The sequence below is a fragment of the Rattus norvegicus genome, chromosome 2 (genome assembly GCF_021556685.1).
Source record: "Rattus norvegicus strain SHRSP/BbbUtx chromosome 2, alternate assembly SHRSP_T2T, whole genome shotgun sequence".
In the NCBI taxonomy this organism is placed as follows: Eukaryota; Metazoa; Chordata; class Mammalia; order Rodentia; family Muridae; genus Rattus; species Rattus norvegicus.
Window position 1 is genome coordinate 180,127,593 of NC_141535.1, and position 16,867 is coordinate 180,144,459.

The following is a 16,867-nucleotide window of genomic DNA, read 5'->3' on the forward strand; positions in this document are numbered from 1 at the left end:
TTAAACCTAAAAGACAAAAATGTAAATAGGCCAATGTACAATAGAATACCAATGAGTGGAAATAGAACAAAAGGACACAAGTTAAAGAAAATAATATTGTCTTTACTCAAGAAAGACAACTTAGGCATCTAGTGAGGTCACACTGAATCTGAAGGACATGAGGGATACTGAGTCACAGCACTCAACAAGGGGGATGTTCAGGGACAGGATATTTCTATTCTGTAGAGCCCCAGGCAAGCCAGTCATGCACGAATTTGCATTTTGTTGGGAAATTCTTGGACCTGCCTCTATCTGGCATTTGTGCTTCCATTGGGATGGATAGCCAATGGTATAAAAAGATCCTTGGCTGTTTGACTGCAGACACCTGGTATTCAAGTTCTGGACTACTATGGAGGTCCTGGTGAGTGTCATTCCTTGATTTGGTCTGTTGTTATGGTCTTCTGTGCACTGTCGTCAGTTTTGAGGAAGTAAGTGTTGTGTGTAAGGTTTTTGTTCTGAGATGGATAGTACACACCTACCTAGCAGTCAGAACTTTAGCAATGGATCTAATAGTCCACTGTGACAAGTGGTTTTTCCTTTCATTTGGCCGGTAGTTGAACATAGTACATTTTTCCTTCCCAAGCATCTTTTGGTGTGTTTGAAATGTCATATACCTTATGCATGTAACAGAACCTGAGACTTTACTGAACTGTCCTTCACTGTACAAACCCAGAAAACCTGTTGGTGTGATACAGATACTGAGGGGGACAGGAATTGGTTTTGAGATTCCTCAGGGCACCAGTGGGTGACTGCCTGTTTTGAAAGTGTTTCTTTGTATAAACAGAATTTCTTGTTTCATTGGAACAAAATACTTTCTCCTGAAAAAAGGAATGATCCAAAGGAGCATTTTCCAAGGCTACATGCAACCAATTACTGACAAAGGAAAAAGCCAAGGGCTCGTAAAACAAAAGTTGAGAAATCATGTTTATTCCCAGAGAGAGAAATGAACTTGATGTTCAAGTGTCCATTAATCTTCTTGGTGGGGATCACCTCTGAACACTTTCATGTAATTTCTTTCAGGTCCTGAGACTTCAGCATAATGTCTTACCAACAGCAGCAGTGCAAGCAGCCCTGCCAACCTCCTCCTGTGTGCCAAACTCCAAAGTGCCCAGAGCCCTGTCCTCCTCCAAAGTGCCCTGAGCCTTGTCCTCCTCCAAAGTGTCCTGAGCCTTGTTTTGAGCCATGTCCCCCTCCCTCACACCAGCAGAAATGCCCTCCTGTGCAACCTCCTCCACCTTGCCAGCAGAAGTGCCCACCCAAGAGCAAGTGAAGACCTCAATATTCATCAAGACCCAAAGGAGAGAAGGAACTCCATCCCATGTACCTCCATAGCCACACCTACGTCTTCTGTTCAAAGTCAGTCAGCTATGCAGAAGAATTTGCTACATGTATCACCTCTCTCTACATGCCAGTGATGATCTCTCATTGGAGAAGCATTTACCTGAGATGATAATCCTGCTGTTGCAAAGGGGCTGCTGAGAATTGTCCTTCTTCCATGGTTCAGTAGGACATTTTTCAACTCTCTCTGTCACCTGGGCAGGGTAGTTATCACTGTTGTTTTATTTCCTGAATAAAGAATTATCTTGTTGAAGGCATTTTTTTTTGTTTATTTTCTGCCTGATCCAGCATGGCTGCATATGACACAGTTCTTGGCCCTGAAGCTGATCTTCTGTCTTTATTATTTTGCTCTTAATCTTTCTTTCTTCCCAGGAAATATAGTAATGAGATACTCAGAGCAAATCAGGTCATAAGAAATAAAACAGATGTAGTTCTCAGGAATGAGGTATGGAGGTGGTATGAGGCTATGGAGGACAAGGACCAGTCCTTTTGCTAGGTCTTTAGAGCCACGGGAAAGGATCTAGACAATATAACCACAGAGGCCATAAAAGCCTACATGGTCCTTTGTAGAAGTAATTCATTGTCAGACTTGGCCTTGAATTTGGAATCATTAGGAGACACAGGTACCCTCTGGTCCAATGACTACTATTTTAATTAGTCAGGATGAACTTGTGGCCATCAAGGATAGAAAGATAAAATGGTCTGAGGAAGAAAAGGTATGGATAGAAAAACTCATATATATATATATATATATATATATATATATATATATATATATATGATTTAGAAATAAATAATATAGGAAGAGTACATGAAGCTTTGGAATTGCTAAGATGAGGAAACAAAAATTAGAAAATTAGAAGATGATATCGATGTATAGAAAAATTAGTACTTTGTGTTTTTGTGTTTTGGGGGTTTTTGGTTTTTTTATTTTTTTCCATCTTTATTAAATTTGTTATTTCTTATTTACATTTCAAATGTTATTCCCTTTCCAGGTTTCTGAGCCAACATCCCCCTAATCGCTCCCTCTCCCCTTCTGTATGGGTGTTCCCCTCCCAATCCTACCACCATTACTGCCCTCTCTCCAGGAATCCCAAGGACTTCCCCTTCCACTGGTGCCTTACTAGGCTATTCATTGCTACCTATGAGGTTGGAGCCCAGGGTCAGTCCATGTATAGTCTTTGGATAGTGGCTTAGTCCCTGGAAGCTCTGGTTGGTTGGCATTGTTGTTCATATTGGGTCTCAAGTCCCTTCAGCTCTTTCAGCTCTTTCTCTGATTCCTTCAATGGGGACCCTGTTCTCAGTTCAGTGGTTTGCTACTGGCATTTGCCTATGAATTTGCCATATTCTGTCTGAGTCTCTCCGGAGAGATCTACATCTGGTTCCTGTCAGCTTGCACTTCTTTTCTTCATCCATCTTATCTAGTTTGGTGGCTGTATATGTATTGGTCTCATGTGGGGCAGGGTCTAAATGGGCGTTCCTTCAGCCTCTGTTTTAACTTTGCCTCCCTATCCCCTCCCAAGGGTATTCTTGTTCCCCTTTTGAAGAAGTACTTTGTTTTTATCTAGCAATTTGAAAAATTGGAGATGATAATGCCTGGAAAGATATTAGAGAGAGCTAAGCACTTCACTTACATAAATTTTAAAGCATTGTAAGGAATAACTTTAATTTTAGAAGTCTGTAATCTTTCTGTTCTTACATGAGAACAGTTACTAAAGACTGCTGTCTGCTGTACCAGGAAAGCACAAGGACTGTGTCCTGCTGCCTGTGAAAAACAGGCCATGTAAAACCTATAAAGAAATGTGCTTTTGTTTTGTGTTTAGTTTTGCTCTAAGGAAACAGAGGTTGGAGATATTGATCTGAGACTCATAGAATTTATGTAAACTTAAGAATTTTTGAAGATTATTAACAATGAACAAAGCCATGATGATATAATTTAAAAAAATAAAAGACTGTGTTCATACTCTCTGGTCAGAAAGGAGAATAAGGAAGAATAATGAGACTCTTCAGGGAACAGAGTACCTGAACTAACAGCATTCATCCACTACTGACTCTGAGTTACTGAATCAGCACTGCTTCCGTTTCTGCCTTTCTCAAGACTCTCCTCACTCTGGACCTCAGTAATTGTCTTCAAAAGAAAGAAAATATAAATTATTTGAAGAACATTTGCTTTATTACTGTTATGATATGGTCATGTTCCTTTAATTCTAAACCTTGTTCTGCTTGCCAGTTTGCTGTAATCAGGTTTTGACAGAGTTTTGGATCATGTTTGGATCATAATTAGTTTCCTAGTGAGAATTGCTTCTGTTTTGATGACACACTGTGGCCACAATGAAATTGGGTAGGAATGTGTTTATTTGGATTACACATCCATATTCACAACTTATCAATGAAGTCCGTCAGAAAAAAAGACTCAAAGAGAGAAAGAACCTGGAGACAGGAGCTGAAACAGAGCCTATGGAGGAGGGCTGCTGACTTATCTCACATGGCTTGCTCAGTCTGCTTTCTTATAGAATGCAGTAAATCCACAGTAGGCTTTAATCACTAACTATGATAATCTCTCAAAGGCCTGCTTGCATCCCAGTCTTATGAAGTCATTTTCTCAATGGAAGCCCTCTCCTTCCATGCCTTAGCTTGTTTCAAGTTGACAGCAAACTAGCCATCACACTTAGTATTTGATTGCTCAGGAACATATCATCTATTTCTGCAAAATTACAGTCTCACCTTCAGCACATGCTAGTTTGAGAATATCATGTAATATTCAGGAATTCATATGCCATTTGGTTTATATTTTCTATGCACACCTCCACTGAATTTGCTCTCACTTGTGTCTTCTAAATTTCCCCTTCCCTAGAACTTACCCATCTACACTAATCTATCCTTATTACATTCAGTTGCTTTTATATTTGCAATAACCATGTGAGCCTTGCTCTTTAGAATATATGCACTTATTTTTCTCTACATGATCATATACAGTTGTGTGCATTTGCCTGAAAGCAATTGAATATCATTATTTTTATTATTGAACACTACTCCATTGTATGCTCTATTTGACTTTTTGTTTATATGAATGAAAGTGATGTCACTGCATCATAAAATACTTCTGCTTTTAGTGTTAATTCTCTGGAGTAAACCCCACACCAACTTCCATAATAAATTGGTTAATCTGTTTTCTTGCAGTCAGTGAGTTTCAATTCTTTCTCCTCCACTTCTTTGCCAATACTTATTATTATGTTAGTGGGACTCATTCTTTTTTTATTCATTAAATTCATGTATGTATTCACTTTACATCCCAATATCCCCTCATGCAGATCTTCCCCCATTCCTCCCTCCCCTACTTTAAGAAGTGAGTCCCCCCTCTAGATATCACATACCCCAACTACTCCTATCCACCCTGGACATCAAGTCACTGCTGAACTAGCCACATCTTCCCTCAAGGCAGCCTAATTAGGAGTATAGGGTCCACAGGGAAGCAGGCAGGCAGGCAGGCAGGCAATATATTCAGGGACAGACTCTGCTCCTGTTGTTGGAGGACCTCCAAATAAGACAAGCTGTTCATTTGCTACATATGTGCCGGAGGTCTAGATACAGCTCTTACTTGCTCTTTGATTTGTGGTTCAGTTTATGGTAGCCCCCAAGGGTCCAGGTTAATTGACTCTGTCAAGTCTTTCTGTGGGCTCCCTGTCTTCCTTGTGTCTCTCAATCCTTCTCTCAACTCTTCCTGAATGCTCCTTGAGTATTCAGTCTGTTTGAGTGTGAGGCTCTGCATCTCTCTCCATTGGCTGCTGAGTGGAACCTCTCAAATGACAGTTGTTCTAGATTTCTGTCTGCAAGCATAACAGAGTATCATTAATAGTATCAGGGCTCAATTCTTGCCCATGGGATGAGGGTGGTGCTGATTCTTACACTGGTATAATGATCCTCTGGTGTAGGTTTGATTTTAATTGCTCTAACAGCTAAAGATGTTGAATATTTTCTTGTTGTGGTTGTGAAATTTTGTAGTCATGTTTAAAGTATGTCTTCGGTAATAATTGAATTAATATATGCCGTTTGGTTTGTAAAATCCTAAGTATGTAATTAGAATCAAGTAAGTGTTAGTTTTAGAAGCTGCTGCTCTACAGAGTTTATACTACTGTCCCTACCATCCCCACTTCCATCACCAATATCATCATATCAGCATCAGCATCAGCATCACCATCATCTTTAATCACCAATACCACCATCATTATCACATGCATTACACTGCAAGTCCTCACAGCATCCACCACTGTCAACCCAATATTCTTGTGATCCTCACTATTATAACCCCCCAAATAGCACTATTCAATGTTTATCAACAATTTCATGCCCATTACCAACAGGGCCACAAACATCATCATAAACCCAAATAAATTTAGTAATGTAGGGGAAAGTGAGTCCAGCCAAGCAATGTGGGCCCTGCATTTTTGCCCTAGCTTTCAACCACCCTCCTAGATGGTCCTTGGGGGTAGGGGATAAGAAGGCACAGAATCAATAACACAGGATCTGGGAGCCAGGTGAGAAGCAGAAGCAGACTCATTTATTGTTATAGCAGAGAGTGACTTTATACACTCTGCCCATGTCCATGTCCCCTCTGCCTGTAGTAACTGCCTGTCTTACGCAGCTCACACCAACAGATTGACTGTCCTGCTCACAAGCTCTGTCTTACATGTCTTATTTGTCTCTGGGTATCAGGCAGATTCTGGGATTAGTGAGTGTGAAAGTGCCTCCTGTGCATGTGTGGATCCTATATTCCTTCACTGTATAGAACATCCTGGGTTTTTTGTTGTTGTTATTTTGTTTTTTGATTTCTTTTTTTTTCACCTGGTAGTGTAGAATCATGATTATTTTTAGGGACTTTTCTTGGTGCCATACATTATATCATAGTAAAGTATGAAATTAAATGAAGAATTATAAAAACATTAAAAATCCATGTCTATGCTTGTCAGGAAACCAGGATAAACAATATTCAGGTTGAACACAGCACCAATTGACCTAAAATTGAGAGACTCAAATATTTCGTTCAATGAGAGAATGACAGATAGTATGACCTTTGTGTGGGTATTCAAGTATGTGCACATGTATGTTCTCAGACCATGAAGGCTCATATTTGGAGAAAGTATGCTGTGTGTTCTTGTTCATCTGTGGCAGCTCTTCATGAAGCTTACATGGAAGAAACTCAATCTTAGTGTCTCAGCCTGGAAAGAGACTTGGGCTACTCTGACTCTGGTACCAGTGCTGTGAGAATTAGTAGCCTCTATTTTAAAAACGTTATTAGCATATATAATTGTAAAAGGTGAAGCATGTCATCATATTCAATATGCATAAAGACTGCATTCAACCTCATTTACTGCATTCAACATATGAGAGCAGACACATACCTGTCCTTGGAGACTTGCTTATGTCATTTAATAAGATACTTCCCTTAAAATATTATCTTTATTAATTCTTCGAGAATTTTATACAATGAATTTAGATGGTAGTCACATAGGTGCTTACAAACAACTGTCCTCATTCATCCAGTGTGACTTTGCTTTTCTTCCCATCCAACCTTCTGTTCTTTTCTATATGCTTCTTCCTTTTCCATCAATTCCAGTTTGTGTAGTGCACAACTATTGTAGAGAGTAGGACCTCTTTTGTGTATGGTCAACATACCAAGGATAACATCACTGAATAACACTGAAGCAATCAATCATCAATAGCTCCTAAGCTAATTGTGAAATTTCATGCTTCCTTTCTCTCCTGTGTCGATTTGTTGTCTGGTTTGAGCTTTCACATGACTTATGCACAGTGTCTCAAATATTTAATGGCCTTGTTGAGTGAATATAAGTTTCAACCTCTGTCTTTAAGAACATTTCTTCCCACTCTTCCATAAGCATAATGTAAAACACACGCAAGTTTCTTATTTTCTGAACTATAGATCAGGTGAGGGTCTCTGTGCTAATCTGCTGCAAGTAGAGCTTCTCTGATGAAGTATTGGAGATGTATTGCTATGAGTATAGAATTGTCACTAGGATTTTTGTGTTGATTTGTCCATTATGAGAATAGTGATGTTAATTGGGTTATCCTGCAGGGCTTATGTCCTACCGAGTTACATATTCTCTCTCCTTTACAAGTGCCAGGCATGTACTTTGTTTCTTAGGGAAGACCCATACTTAAATACAAACAGAAAGTCATTGATTCCTCCCAGACCTTTGTGCTACATTCATACTAGTGGGCACAAGTTGTCAGGCTAATCATTGTTGTACCCTCAGCATTCAGATCTGGGTAAGACTTGGTGATTATTTCTCTTTCTCAACAGTGGACATAGTACCCTCCAGTACCCTGAAAGCTGGCCAGAAAGGATTAAGTGTCTAGATGACTATCTCCTAGATGACATCTCTCCATGTTCTCTGACTTAAGCATGTGATTTCTAGAGCAATAAGGTCTTAACCATGAAGTTCTAGAGGATAGAGAAGAGTAGAGATAATAGTCTGCAAGACAGTAGGATCAGTCTATGGACCCCACTGGCTAACAAAGAAATAGTTTATTGGGGCTGGAGATATGGCTCAGCGGTTAAGAGCACTGACTGTTCTTCCAGAGGTCCTGAGTTCAATTCCCAGCAACCACATGGTGGCTCACAACCATCTGTAATGGGATCTGTTGCCCTCTTCCGGTGTATCTGAAAACAGCTACAGTGTACTCATATAAACATAGTAATAAATAAATCGTAAAAAAAAAACAAAAAAGATAACACCTTAAAAAAAAGAAATAGTTTATTATTGGTATCCAGGTTTGTATTTCCTAGTACGCATTGACTACGTGTGGTAGTATCTCACCTGTGCTTCCCTCCCTAGTTGTGATGTAACTTCAAAACATTTATATATGTATACCTTTTAGTAAGCTTTTAGAGTAGTAGATTTCTGCAGAACTTTTTTAATTAAGACCTTTAGGTTAATCTTCCTTCCACATATGCCCTGATGTACTCTGCCCTCCCATCTCCCATCACAATGTAATTCTTTTCCATCATTTCCCTTTCACCATTTATACACTTCTGAGAAGAGTGTATTAATGGTCTATAAATGTATTCAGAAGAAGAAACGTGGGTATAACTGATGCTGTGTTATTCCAGCATCACAACTCAGTAGGAAATTTTGTAATTTGTAATAGCAAAAGACAGACATTTTCCGAGGATAATCCTTTATGTGTTATATGCAAATATGGAGAGTAGTAAGTCCTGTGCTAACCTGGACAGGTGGTACATGTACAGCCTTTATGAGCCTTCTACTGTTGGTGCATTTGTCATCATGTGCCCTCAGATTCTGAACTGTGATGACTCTTTCCTTTTAGTGACATGGACAGTGCTAGGCTGAACCCTTCCTTACTGTCAAAAGCTTTGACAGTCATAGGAAGCTGGCATGCTTCACTGGTGTTGAATGAGTAACCATCTGCTTCTCAGAGCAAAGCTAGGAGAATGAATGTAGCACAAAGGCCTGGGAGGAATCAGTGACTTTCTGTTTTGGATTTAAAGGCTTTGTTTCACCTGCCTCATTCTACTGTTTGTCTTCCAGATATAAAGCAACTTTCCAGGACCAAACAGAATTTCTTTTTTTCTTTCCTTTTGTTTTTTTAAACACCTTTGTTGTCCCAATTAGCAGGGTCCAGATTCTTTAATTTTTCTGGGTTTTGGTTCATACTATAACTTCCTGAGACATTCCAAGTGATAATAATGACAGTAGTTACTGTCACCCCTGAGATTTCTGGGGTTTTTAAAATTTAAACTTCAGACTTTAATGAAGTACTGGAAGGTCCTATGTCCATGGTTGAGAGAGAGAAAGAATCACAGAGACGCTCCCAGACCTGAATGCTGAAGGATCAACAATGAGTGTCCTGAAAACTTGTGCCCACTGGTATGAATGTAGCACAAAGGCCTGGGAGTAATCAGTTACTTTCTGTTTGTATGTAAGTATGGTTCTTCCCCAAGAAACAAAGTACATTCCTGGCTCATAAAGGAGAGAAGTTTAAATAACATTTAAAAACGTTATTTTCTCCTAGCACCATAACTTGTCACTACAAAGACATTTTCTCATTAAAGAAAAGGGAACATTTCCTAGAATAATAAAACAAAATGTTGAAATAGAAAGAAAATGGAGGATCCTTCCAGTTTCCACCTGTAGCCAGAGCTGACCCTGTGACACAGTTCTCTGTACCTAGATACCACTGGAAGAGAGCTAGAGTCTCAGAAGTGACACATCTGAGAGCACAGATGAGACCACCATTTCTGCTCACATTCCTAACCAAGAGGAACCTGACCGCAGCCCTCAGGACACAGGAATCGAGGATCAGTCTGGGACAAAATCTTTCTGGTTTCTTCCTGTGCCTGGAGCTGACCCTGTGCCACAGCTCTCTGTACCCAGATCCCGTGGGTGAGAGAGCTGGATTTTCAGAAGTGAGGACAACCCTGAGAGCACAGGTAAGACCACCACTTATGCTCACATTCCTGGCTCAAGGGCAACCCACCTGGAGTCCTCTGGATACAGGAAGATAGGCGTAGTCTGGGATAGGATCCTTCCAGTTTCTGCCTATGCCTGGAGCTGACCCTCTGACACAGTTATCTGTACCCAGATCCCACTGGGAGAAAGCCTCCATGAGTGCTGACACACAGGCTTAAAGGAGGGTCAAACCACTGTCAGAGACAGCAAGACCAACTAACACAAGAGATAAGGAGATGGCAAGAAGCAAGGGCAAAAACCTAAGTTTACTCTGAGTTGATTTTGTATATCAGAAATCAAACATTTCCCTTAGACAATGCTTTAGATGTAGTTGGAATATGGAGAGCAGTAAGAGACCTACTGAATGAATGCTATTGAATTTGCCCTGCAGTATGTGAATCAGCCTGTGTGAACCATGAACCAGCCTTGGGTGCAGAACTGATGACTCTTTTCCTGGAGGAACATGGACAATGGCATTCTCAACTAAATCTTTCCTAACTTTCAGAAGACTTGACAGTTTTAGGAACCTGATATACTTGACTGAGGTTGATTTAGTGCCTGTGGGCTTCTCTGAAGCATAGCTGATATAAGTTAAAACATTGTTTTATCTTCCTCATTCTATTCTTTCTTGACAAAGAATAAGGTGATATTATTTTACATTTTTTCTATATTTTTAAATTCAAATTTGATTACATCGAATCGTGGAAGCCTTCTTAGTCACTTCATCAAGAAAAGAAGGTTCTAACAATAGCACATTAAACATTTAATGTCCTATTTTCCATTAGTCTCTTGAATACTGAAAGAACGTGAAAGGTCCAGGTTCCAAACATATTGGTTACATAGAGCGTATTCAGAAATAGTCATCAAATTACACATTTAAGTGGCAGACCATGTATCAGTCTTATGAAAGCAAATAGGTCTGTGTGCTACAAAATGACAAGCAGCTAGAGTAGATGGCTTTTAGATTTAGTAAAGATGAAAAACATAGTGTCAAAAAACAAGAAAAAGGATTTTTGACAGCCAGTTTTACCACAACCACCCCCACCCCCAGATTTTCCAACTGCTGCAACAAAATACAGAAACTGAGAAAGAAGTAATGGTCTCTGAGTCACTGTACTTCACCCAATGACTATGTCCAGGAACAGGATATTTCCTATTTTGGGGAGTCCTTGTTAGGCCAGTGATAAAAATTTGCATTTAGGTTAGGAAATTGTCGGACCAGCCCACAGTGAATTGGCTTTACATCATACTGGGTGGGGCAACCAGTCCTATAAAAAGGTGCCTAGATGAATGAGTGCAACACACTTGGTACTCAAGCCTTGGACTACAGAAAACTTGGTGAGTCTAACATTCTGAATTGATCTGTGTTTATAGCCTTCTCATGTATTTTAATTTGGAGAAGCAGTTTGATGCTTCTAAATTGTTATCATGGATTGCATGCTAGTTAACAATGTGAATTTTAGTAGTGTTGTAGAGTGATACACTACGTTATTTTGTTGTTGCTTTTGTGTGTAGGTCTATATCAAACATCAAGACAATAGGGGAGGGTTGCTTTGAAGAACATGAAAGAACAGAGAATTTTAATTTTCTTGCATTTTGGTGCCCTTTAATAAGGCTTATGCCTTAGCGGGCATTAGACTTTTGTTTTTTCTCAGGCTTCCTCTGATATGAACCCTATATTCTTGGATTTAACAGGTGCTAGTCATGAACAAAAGGTTTTGAAATTGCTTAGGGTTTCAGAAATTCGGACTGCTCTTATCAAATATGTTAATTTCTGCAAGCAATGCTATTTTGTTCTGTGGAACAGATATGATTCTGGGTATGTAGCTAAACAAGGACTTGCAAAGTTAAATGAAACAAATTATGAAATTTGAATGGAACATCTATAACATCATAAAAGAAGAGTTGGGGGATTAATGTGTGTGAATGAGAGAATTACTATCCGATATTCTAAAAACTTGGGGAAACTTGGGGAATATATAAGAATCCCTTTTTGAGAGAGAAATATCATTTAATGCCTTTCAGATCCTGAGACATCAGCACAATGTCTTACCAAGAACAGCAATGTAAGCAGCCTTGCCAGCCTCCTCCTGTGTGCCCATCCCAGAAGTGTCCTGAGCCCTGTCCTCCTCCAAAGTGCCCAGAGCCTTGTCCTCCTCCAAAGTGCCCAGAACCTTGTCCTCCCCAAAAGTGCCCAGAGCCATGTCCTCCTCCAAAGTGCCCTGAACCGTGCGCTCCTCAGCCATGCCAGCAGAAATGCCCTCCTGTCCAAACTCCTCCACCATGCCAGCAGAAATGCCCACCCAAAAGCAAGTGAAAGCTTTAGCAATCATCAAGACCAAGAGAAGACAAGGTGCATCATGTACTTCCAAAGCAACACCTCCATCTTCCCTTCAAAACCTCTCATGGATGCAGAAGAACCTTCCCCACCCTTTACCCTCCCTCTACATACCACTGATAATTTCTGATTGGAAAAGAGCTTCTCTGAGTGTATTCCCCTGCTGCTATCAAGAGATTGCCAGAAATGGCCCTTTGGTAGTCTAGTATTCCTGATGCTCAGAAGGAAGAATAGCAGGTGGTGTCCCAATGCCCTCAGTGGAACCTTCTCACTGTTCCTGTCACTTAGGCAGGGGATTACACAACTTGGACAATTGTTACTGATGTAATAAAAAAGTTTTAAAAAAGAACTAAAGTGTCTATATTAGCATAATAACTATTTCATGTAACAAGGATATGCAAAAAGATTCATAAAGGTTACAATTTTTTATTAGATATATTTCTTTACTTACATTTCAAATGTTATTCCCCTTCCCGGTTTCCTGTCCATAAGCCCTCATTCCCTCCCCCTCCCCTTCCCCCATACGGGTATTCCCCCTATACATCCCCCTTACTGTCCCCATATTCCCCTGCACTGGGGGGCCCCAACTTTGGCATGACCAAGGGCTTCCCCTTCCACTGGTGCCCCAACACCAGTGTAATATGTAGCTATTCTCTGCTACATATGCAATTGGAGTCAGTTTGAGAGATTACAATCATGGTGGAGGCATGGTGACAGGGGAATAGTCACATTTTTATGAAAAAATCAATTAGCAGAGAGCAGACAAGAACTGGGGCCATGTTTTAGACCTCAAATTCCATTTCCAGTTACCAGTAAAGCTATACTTACTCAAGGTTCTAGAACATTTTAAACAGTTATAACCTCTGAATTCAAGCACATGAGGTTATGGATGACATTTTACATTCAAACTATAAAGAATATCTTGGCAAGACTCTGAAGATCAATTGTCTCAGAATTAGAAACTGTACTAAATATTATTTTTAAAATAATTCAGATACTTGTTATTGTTTACAGTTACTATTTGGTTCTTTGAGGAACAAATTATTTAAATATTCAGAAATTGAATTCCTTTCCCCTGCACTCATTCAAGAAGTAGCATTTACATTATAACATTGTTAGAGAATTGTATCAGTATATTTATTAGATTAGCACAATGCCCAAGAATGAATTAGCTCTTAGCAAACAATGATTTATTGGCAGCGTCTGCCATCATTACTATTTATGTATGAGGCTTATGTGTAGCTAGTATGGGAAATACTATTTTAAATGTATTATTCTGAGGTTTTCAAATTAAACTCTCTTTTCTATATAGCATTTGAGGAAAAGAAAGTTTGGTGGAATATATGGAGTGACTATCACTGTCCTAAAAATGTAGGGAGTACAGAATAGAAGGAAAGACAGGGGTCAAGGTATGAAATTGTCTGTCTCCTCTTCATGCATATCACCTTCTTTCTCTAACAGCCCCCAAACTGTCACATCCTGTCACTGTTGCTCATCTGAGTGTTCTGACTCCATATTTGAAACACTGGTATTTTCTATCTTAATTAGATTTGCAGAGTCACTATTGCTATGCAACTCAGTTACTAATTCTCAGCCTCCTAGTTAAGTTATTACTAACATGGCCTTGGGTGTCCAAATAGGATTACAAGCATTTTATTCTTCTATTAAGTTTAAACTATAATAATCACAAGATTACTAAGGCTGTTAGATTAGGAGCACCTTGAAGTTAGGCCTGAATCATTCATTCTTTGGAGTAGAGCCTGAGTTCTGTCTATGGAAGCTGAGTTACATCTGTAATAGGTACTTCAAAGGATAATGTGATGAAAGCGTTCTTAGGAAATTGATCAAGCAGTTATAAAGTTGATAATGTCTTTCTGGAGTTCTTTTGTGTAGTCATCTAATATTAAATGTTAAATAATATTCCTGAATATAAGTAGAATTTTCTGTTGTATTATGAGGAAAGAAAGTTCCTTATAGGCACATATTCAAAGTTAAGATGCTATAGAAAAAAGGAAACCATACAAACTTCTAGCAGTTGTGTTTGATAAACTAAGCATTCTTTGGGATTGAAAGGATAAAGGCTCACCTTTCTTCTAGGACTTCTACTAATGCATAGTATCTTGTGCATGCTTCTTTTGGTGTCTGATTTCCATCATACCTCCGCTGTGCTTCGAGTCATAGCTGTCTTGCAAGCCTCCCTTGATGAAACGCCCCTTCCTTAGTTCTATGTGTTATCTCCAAAGTGCACCTAGTTGGGGCAAAATCAAGAAAAACCTTGCTCTGCCTGTAGCTTCTAGCTTCTGTAAGGCAAAGGACATAGTCACTAGAACAAATCAGCAACCTACAGATTGGGAAAAAAAATCTTCACTAACCCCACATCTGATTGAGGGCTAACATTCAAAGTATATAAAGAACTCAAGAAGCTAACCACTAAAAAACTAAACAACCCAATCAAAAAACGGAGTATAGAACTAAACAGGGTATAGAACTAAACAAAGAATTCAAAACAGAGTCTTGAAAGGCTGAGAAGCACCTAAAGACATGTTCAAAGTCTTTGGTGATCAACCCAAAACGACCTTGAGATTCCACCTTACACCAGTCAGAATGGCTAAGATAAAAAACTCAGATGACAACACATGTTGGTGAGGATGTAAAAAAAGAGGAAAACTCCATTACTGGTGGGATTGCAAACTGGTACAACCATTCTGAAAATCAATGTGGAGGTTCCTCAGAAAATTGTTAGTAGAACTACCAGAAGACTCAGCTAAACCACTCTTGGGAATATACCAAAATGTTGCCCCACCAGCCACAGGGGCACATGTTCCACTATGTTTATAGTGTTCTTCTTTGTGATAGATAGACCCTGGAAACAACTCAGGTGTTCCATGACAGAAGAATGGATCCAGGAAATGTGTTTTATTTACACAATGGAATACTACTCAGCTATTAAGAATGAGGAAATCTTGAGTTTTGCAGGCAAATGGATGGAAGTAGAAAATAGTATCCTGAGTGAGGAAACTCAGACCCAAAAAGACATGCCTGGCATGTACTCACTAATAGTGGATATTAACACAGCAAATTACAGAATACCCAAGATACAGCCCTTGTAACTCAAAAAGGTCAATAAGCCAAAGAGCCCAAGTTAGGATGCCTTAATTCCATTTGAGAAGAAGAAGAAAGAAATCAAAAGGAGGGAAGGAAGGACTCGGGTGGGAAAGGGGACAGGGAGGGGAAGTGGGGGACGTGATCAGGTATTGGGTTAGGGAAAAAGACTTATACCCTGAGGGTCAGCAGGAAGAATGGAAACAGGAAACCTTGAGAGGTAGAAGATGGGAGGTCCCTCTAGAATGCACCAGAGACCTAGGACTTAAGGGAAGGAACCTTAGATAAAATGCCCTAAAGTAGGGAGAAGGAACTTGTAGAGCCCACCTCCAGTAGAAAGACAGGGCATCAAGTGAGTGGCAAGGTTGACAGCCCACAGTCAAAATTCTGACCCATAATTCTTCCAGTCTAAAAGAACTTCAAGGACAGAAATGGAGAAGAGCCTGACAAAAAGGAGGTCTAGTGACAGGCCCAAAGTGGTATCCAGCTTAAGGGGAGGCATGGAGGTACAAAGGCATGACACTGTTGCTGAAGCTATGGAGTGCTTACAAACAGGGGACTATCAGGACTGCCCCCCAAACGACCTGACAAGAAGCTGGAAGAGTCAGATGCATGTATTTACTCCCAACCACTGGACAGAAGCTGCTGACTCCTGTGGTTGAATTAAGGAAAAGCTGGAAGAAGTTGAGGAGGAGGGCAACCCTGTAGGAGGACCAGCAGTCTCAATTAACCTGGACAACCAACTTCACTCAGAAACTGGACCACTGACCAGGCAGCTTACACCAGCTGATATGAGGCCTCCGACACATATACAGCAGAGGACTGTGTGTCTGCATTCAGTCAGAGAAGATGCACCTATCCCTCAAGAGACTATTGGCCCCCATGAAGTTTAGAGGTTGGATGGGGTGGTGGATGTGAGGTGGGGATGGTGACATCCTCATGGAGACAGGGTGAGGAGGAGGTATAGGATAGACAACAGTCAGAAAGTGGACTTGGAGGGGGATAAAATCTGGAGTGTAAAAAAAAAGATTAAATAAAATTGAATAAATAAACAAATATCTACAACTTTTTAATAGCTAGAATATATATTAAATTTTTATTAGATATATTTCTTTACTTACATTTCAAATATTATTCCCTTTCCTGGTTTCCTGTCCACAAACCCCATTCCCTCCCCTCTCCTCCCCTCCCACATATGGGTATTCATCCCATACATCCCCCTTACTGACACCCAATATTGCTCTACACTGGGTGTCCAACCTTGGCAGGACCAAGGGTTCCCCCTTCCACTGGTGCCCCAGCAAGGCTATTCTATGCTACAATATGCAGTTGCAGCCCTGGGTCAGTCCATGTATAGTCTTTTGTTAGTGGTTTAGTCCCTGGAAGCTCTGGTTGGTTGGCATTGTTGTTCTTATAGGGTTGCAAGCTCCTTCAACTCTTTCAATACTTCCTGCAATTCACCCCAAGGTGGTCTATTCTCAGTTCAGTGGTTTGCTGCTAGCATTGACCTCTGTATAAGACATACTCTAGATGTGTCTCTCTGGAGAGATCTATATCCAGT

The 16,867-nt window shown here is 40.0% G+C and overlaps 2 protein-coding genes across 2 annotated transcripts; both read left to right on the forward strand.

Moving 5' to 3' along the window:
* Positions 1 to 1,078: 1,078 nt before the first annotated feature.
* On the forward strand, positions 1,079 to 1,309 carry Sprr2f (small proline rich protein 2F). The gene is given in 1 exon segment (NM_001408912.1): positions 1,079 to 1,309. A coding segment is annotated over 1 exon segment (231 nt).
* Positions 1,310 to 11,164: 9,855 nt separating this feature from the next.
* On the forward strand, positions 11,165 to 12,553 carry Sprr2l2 (small proline-rich protein 2 like 2). Its single transcript, NM_001433332.1, is given in 2 exon segments — positions 11,165 to 11,204; positions 11,892 to 12,553. A coding segment is annotated over 1 exon segment (273 nt). The 5' UTR covers positions 11,165 to 11,204; positions 11,892 to 11,910; the 3' UTR covers positions 12,184 to 12,553.
* The last annotated feature ends 4,314 nt before the right edge of the window (positions 12,554 to 16,867 follow it).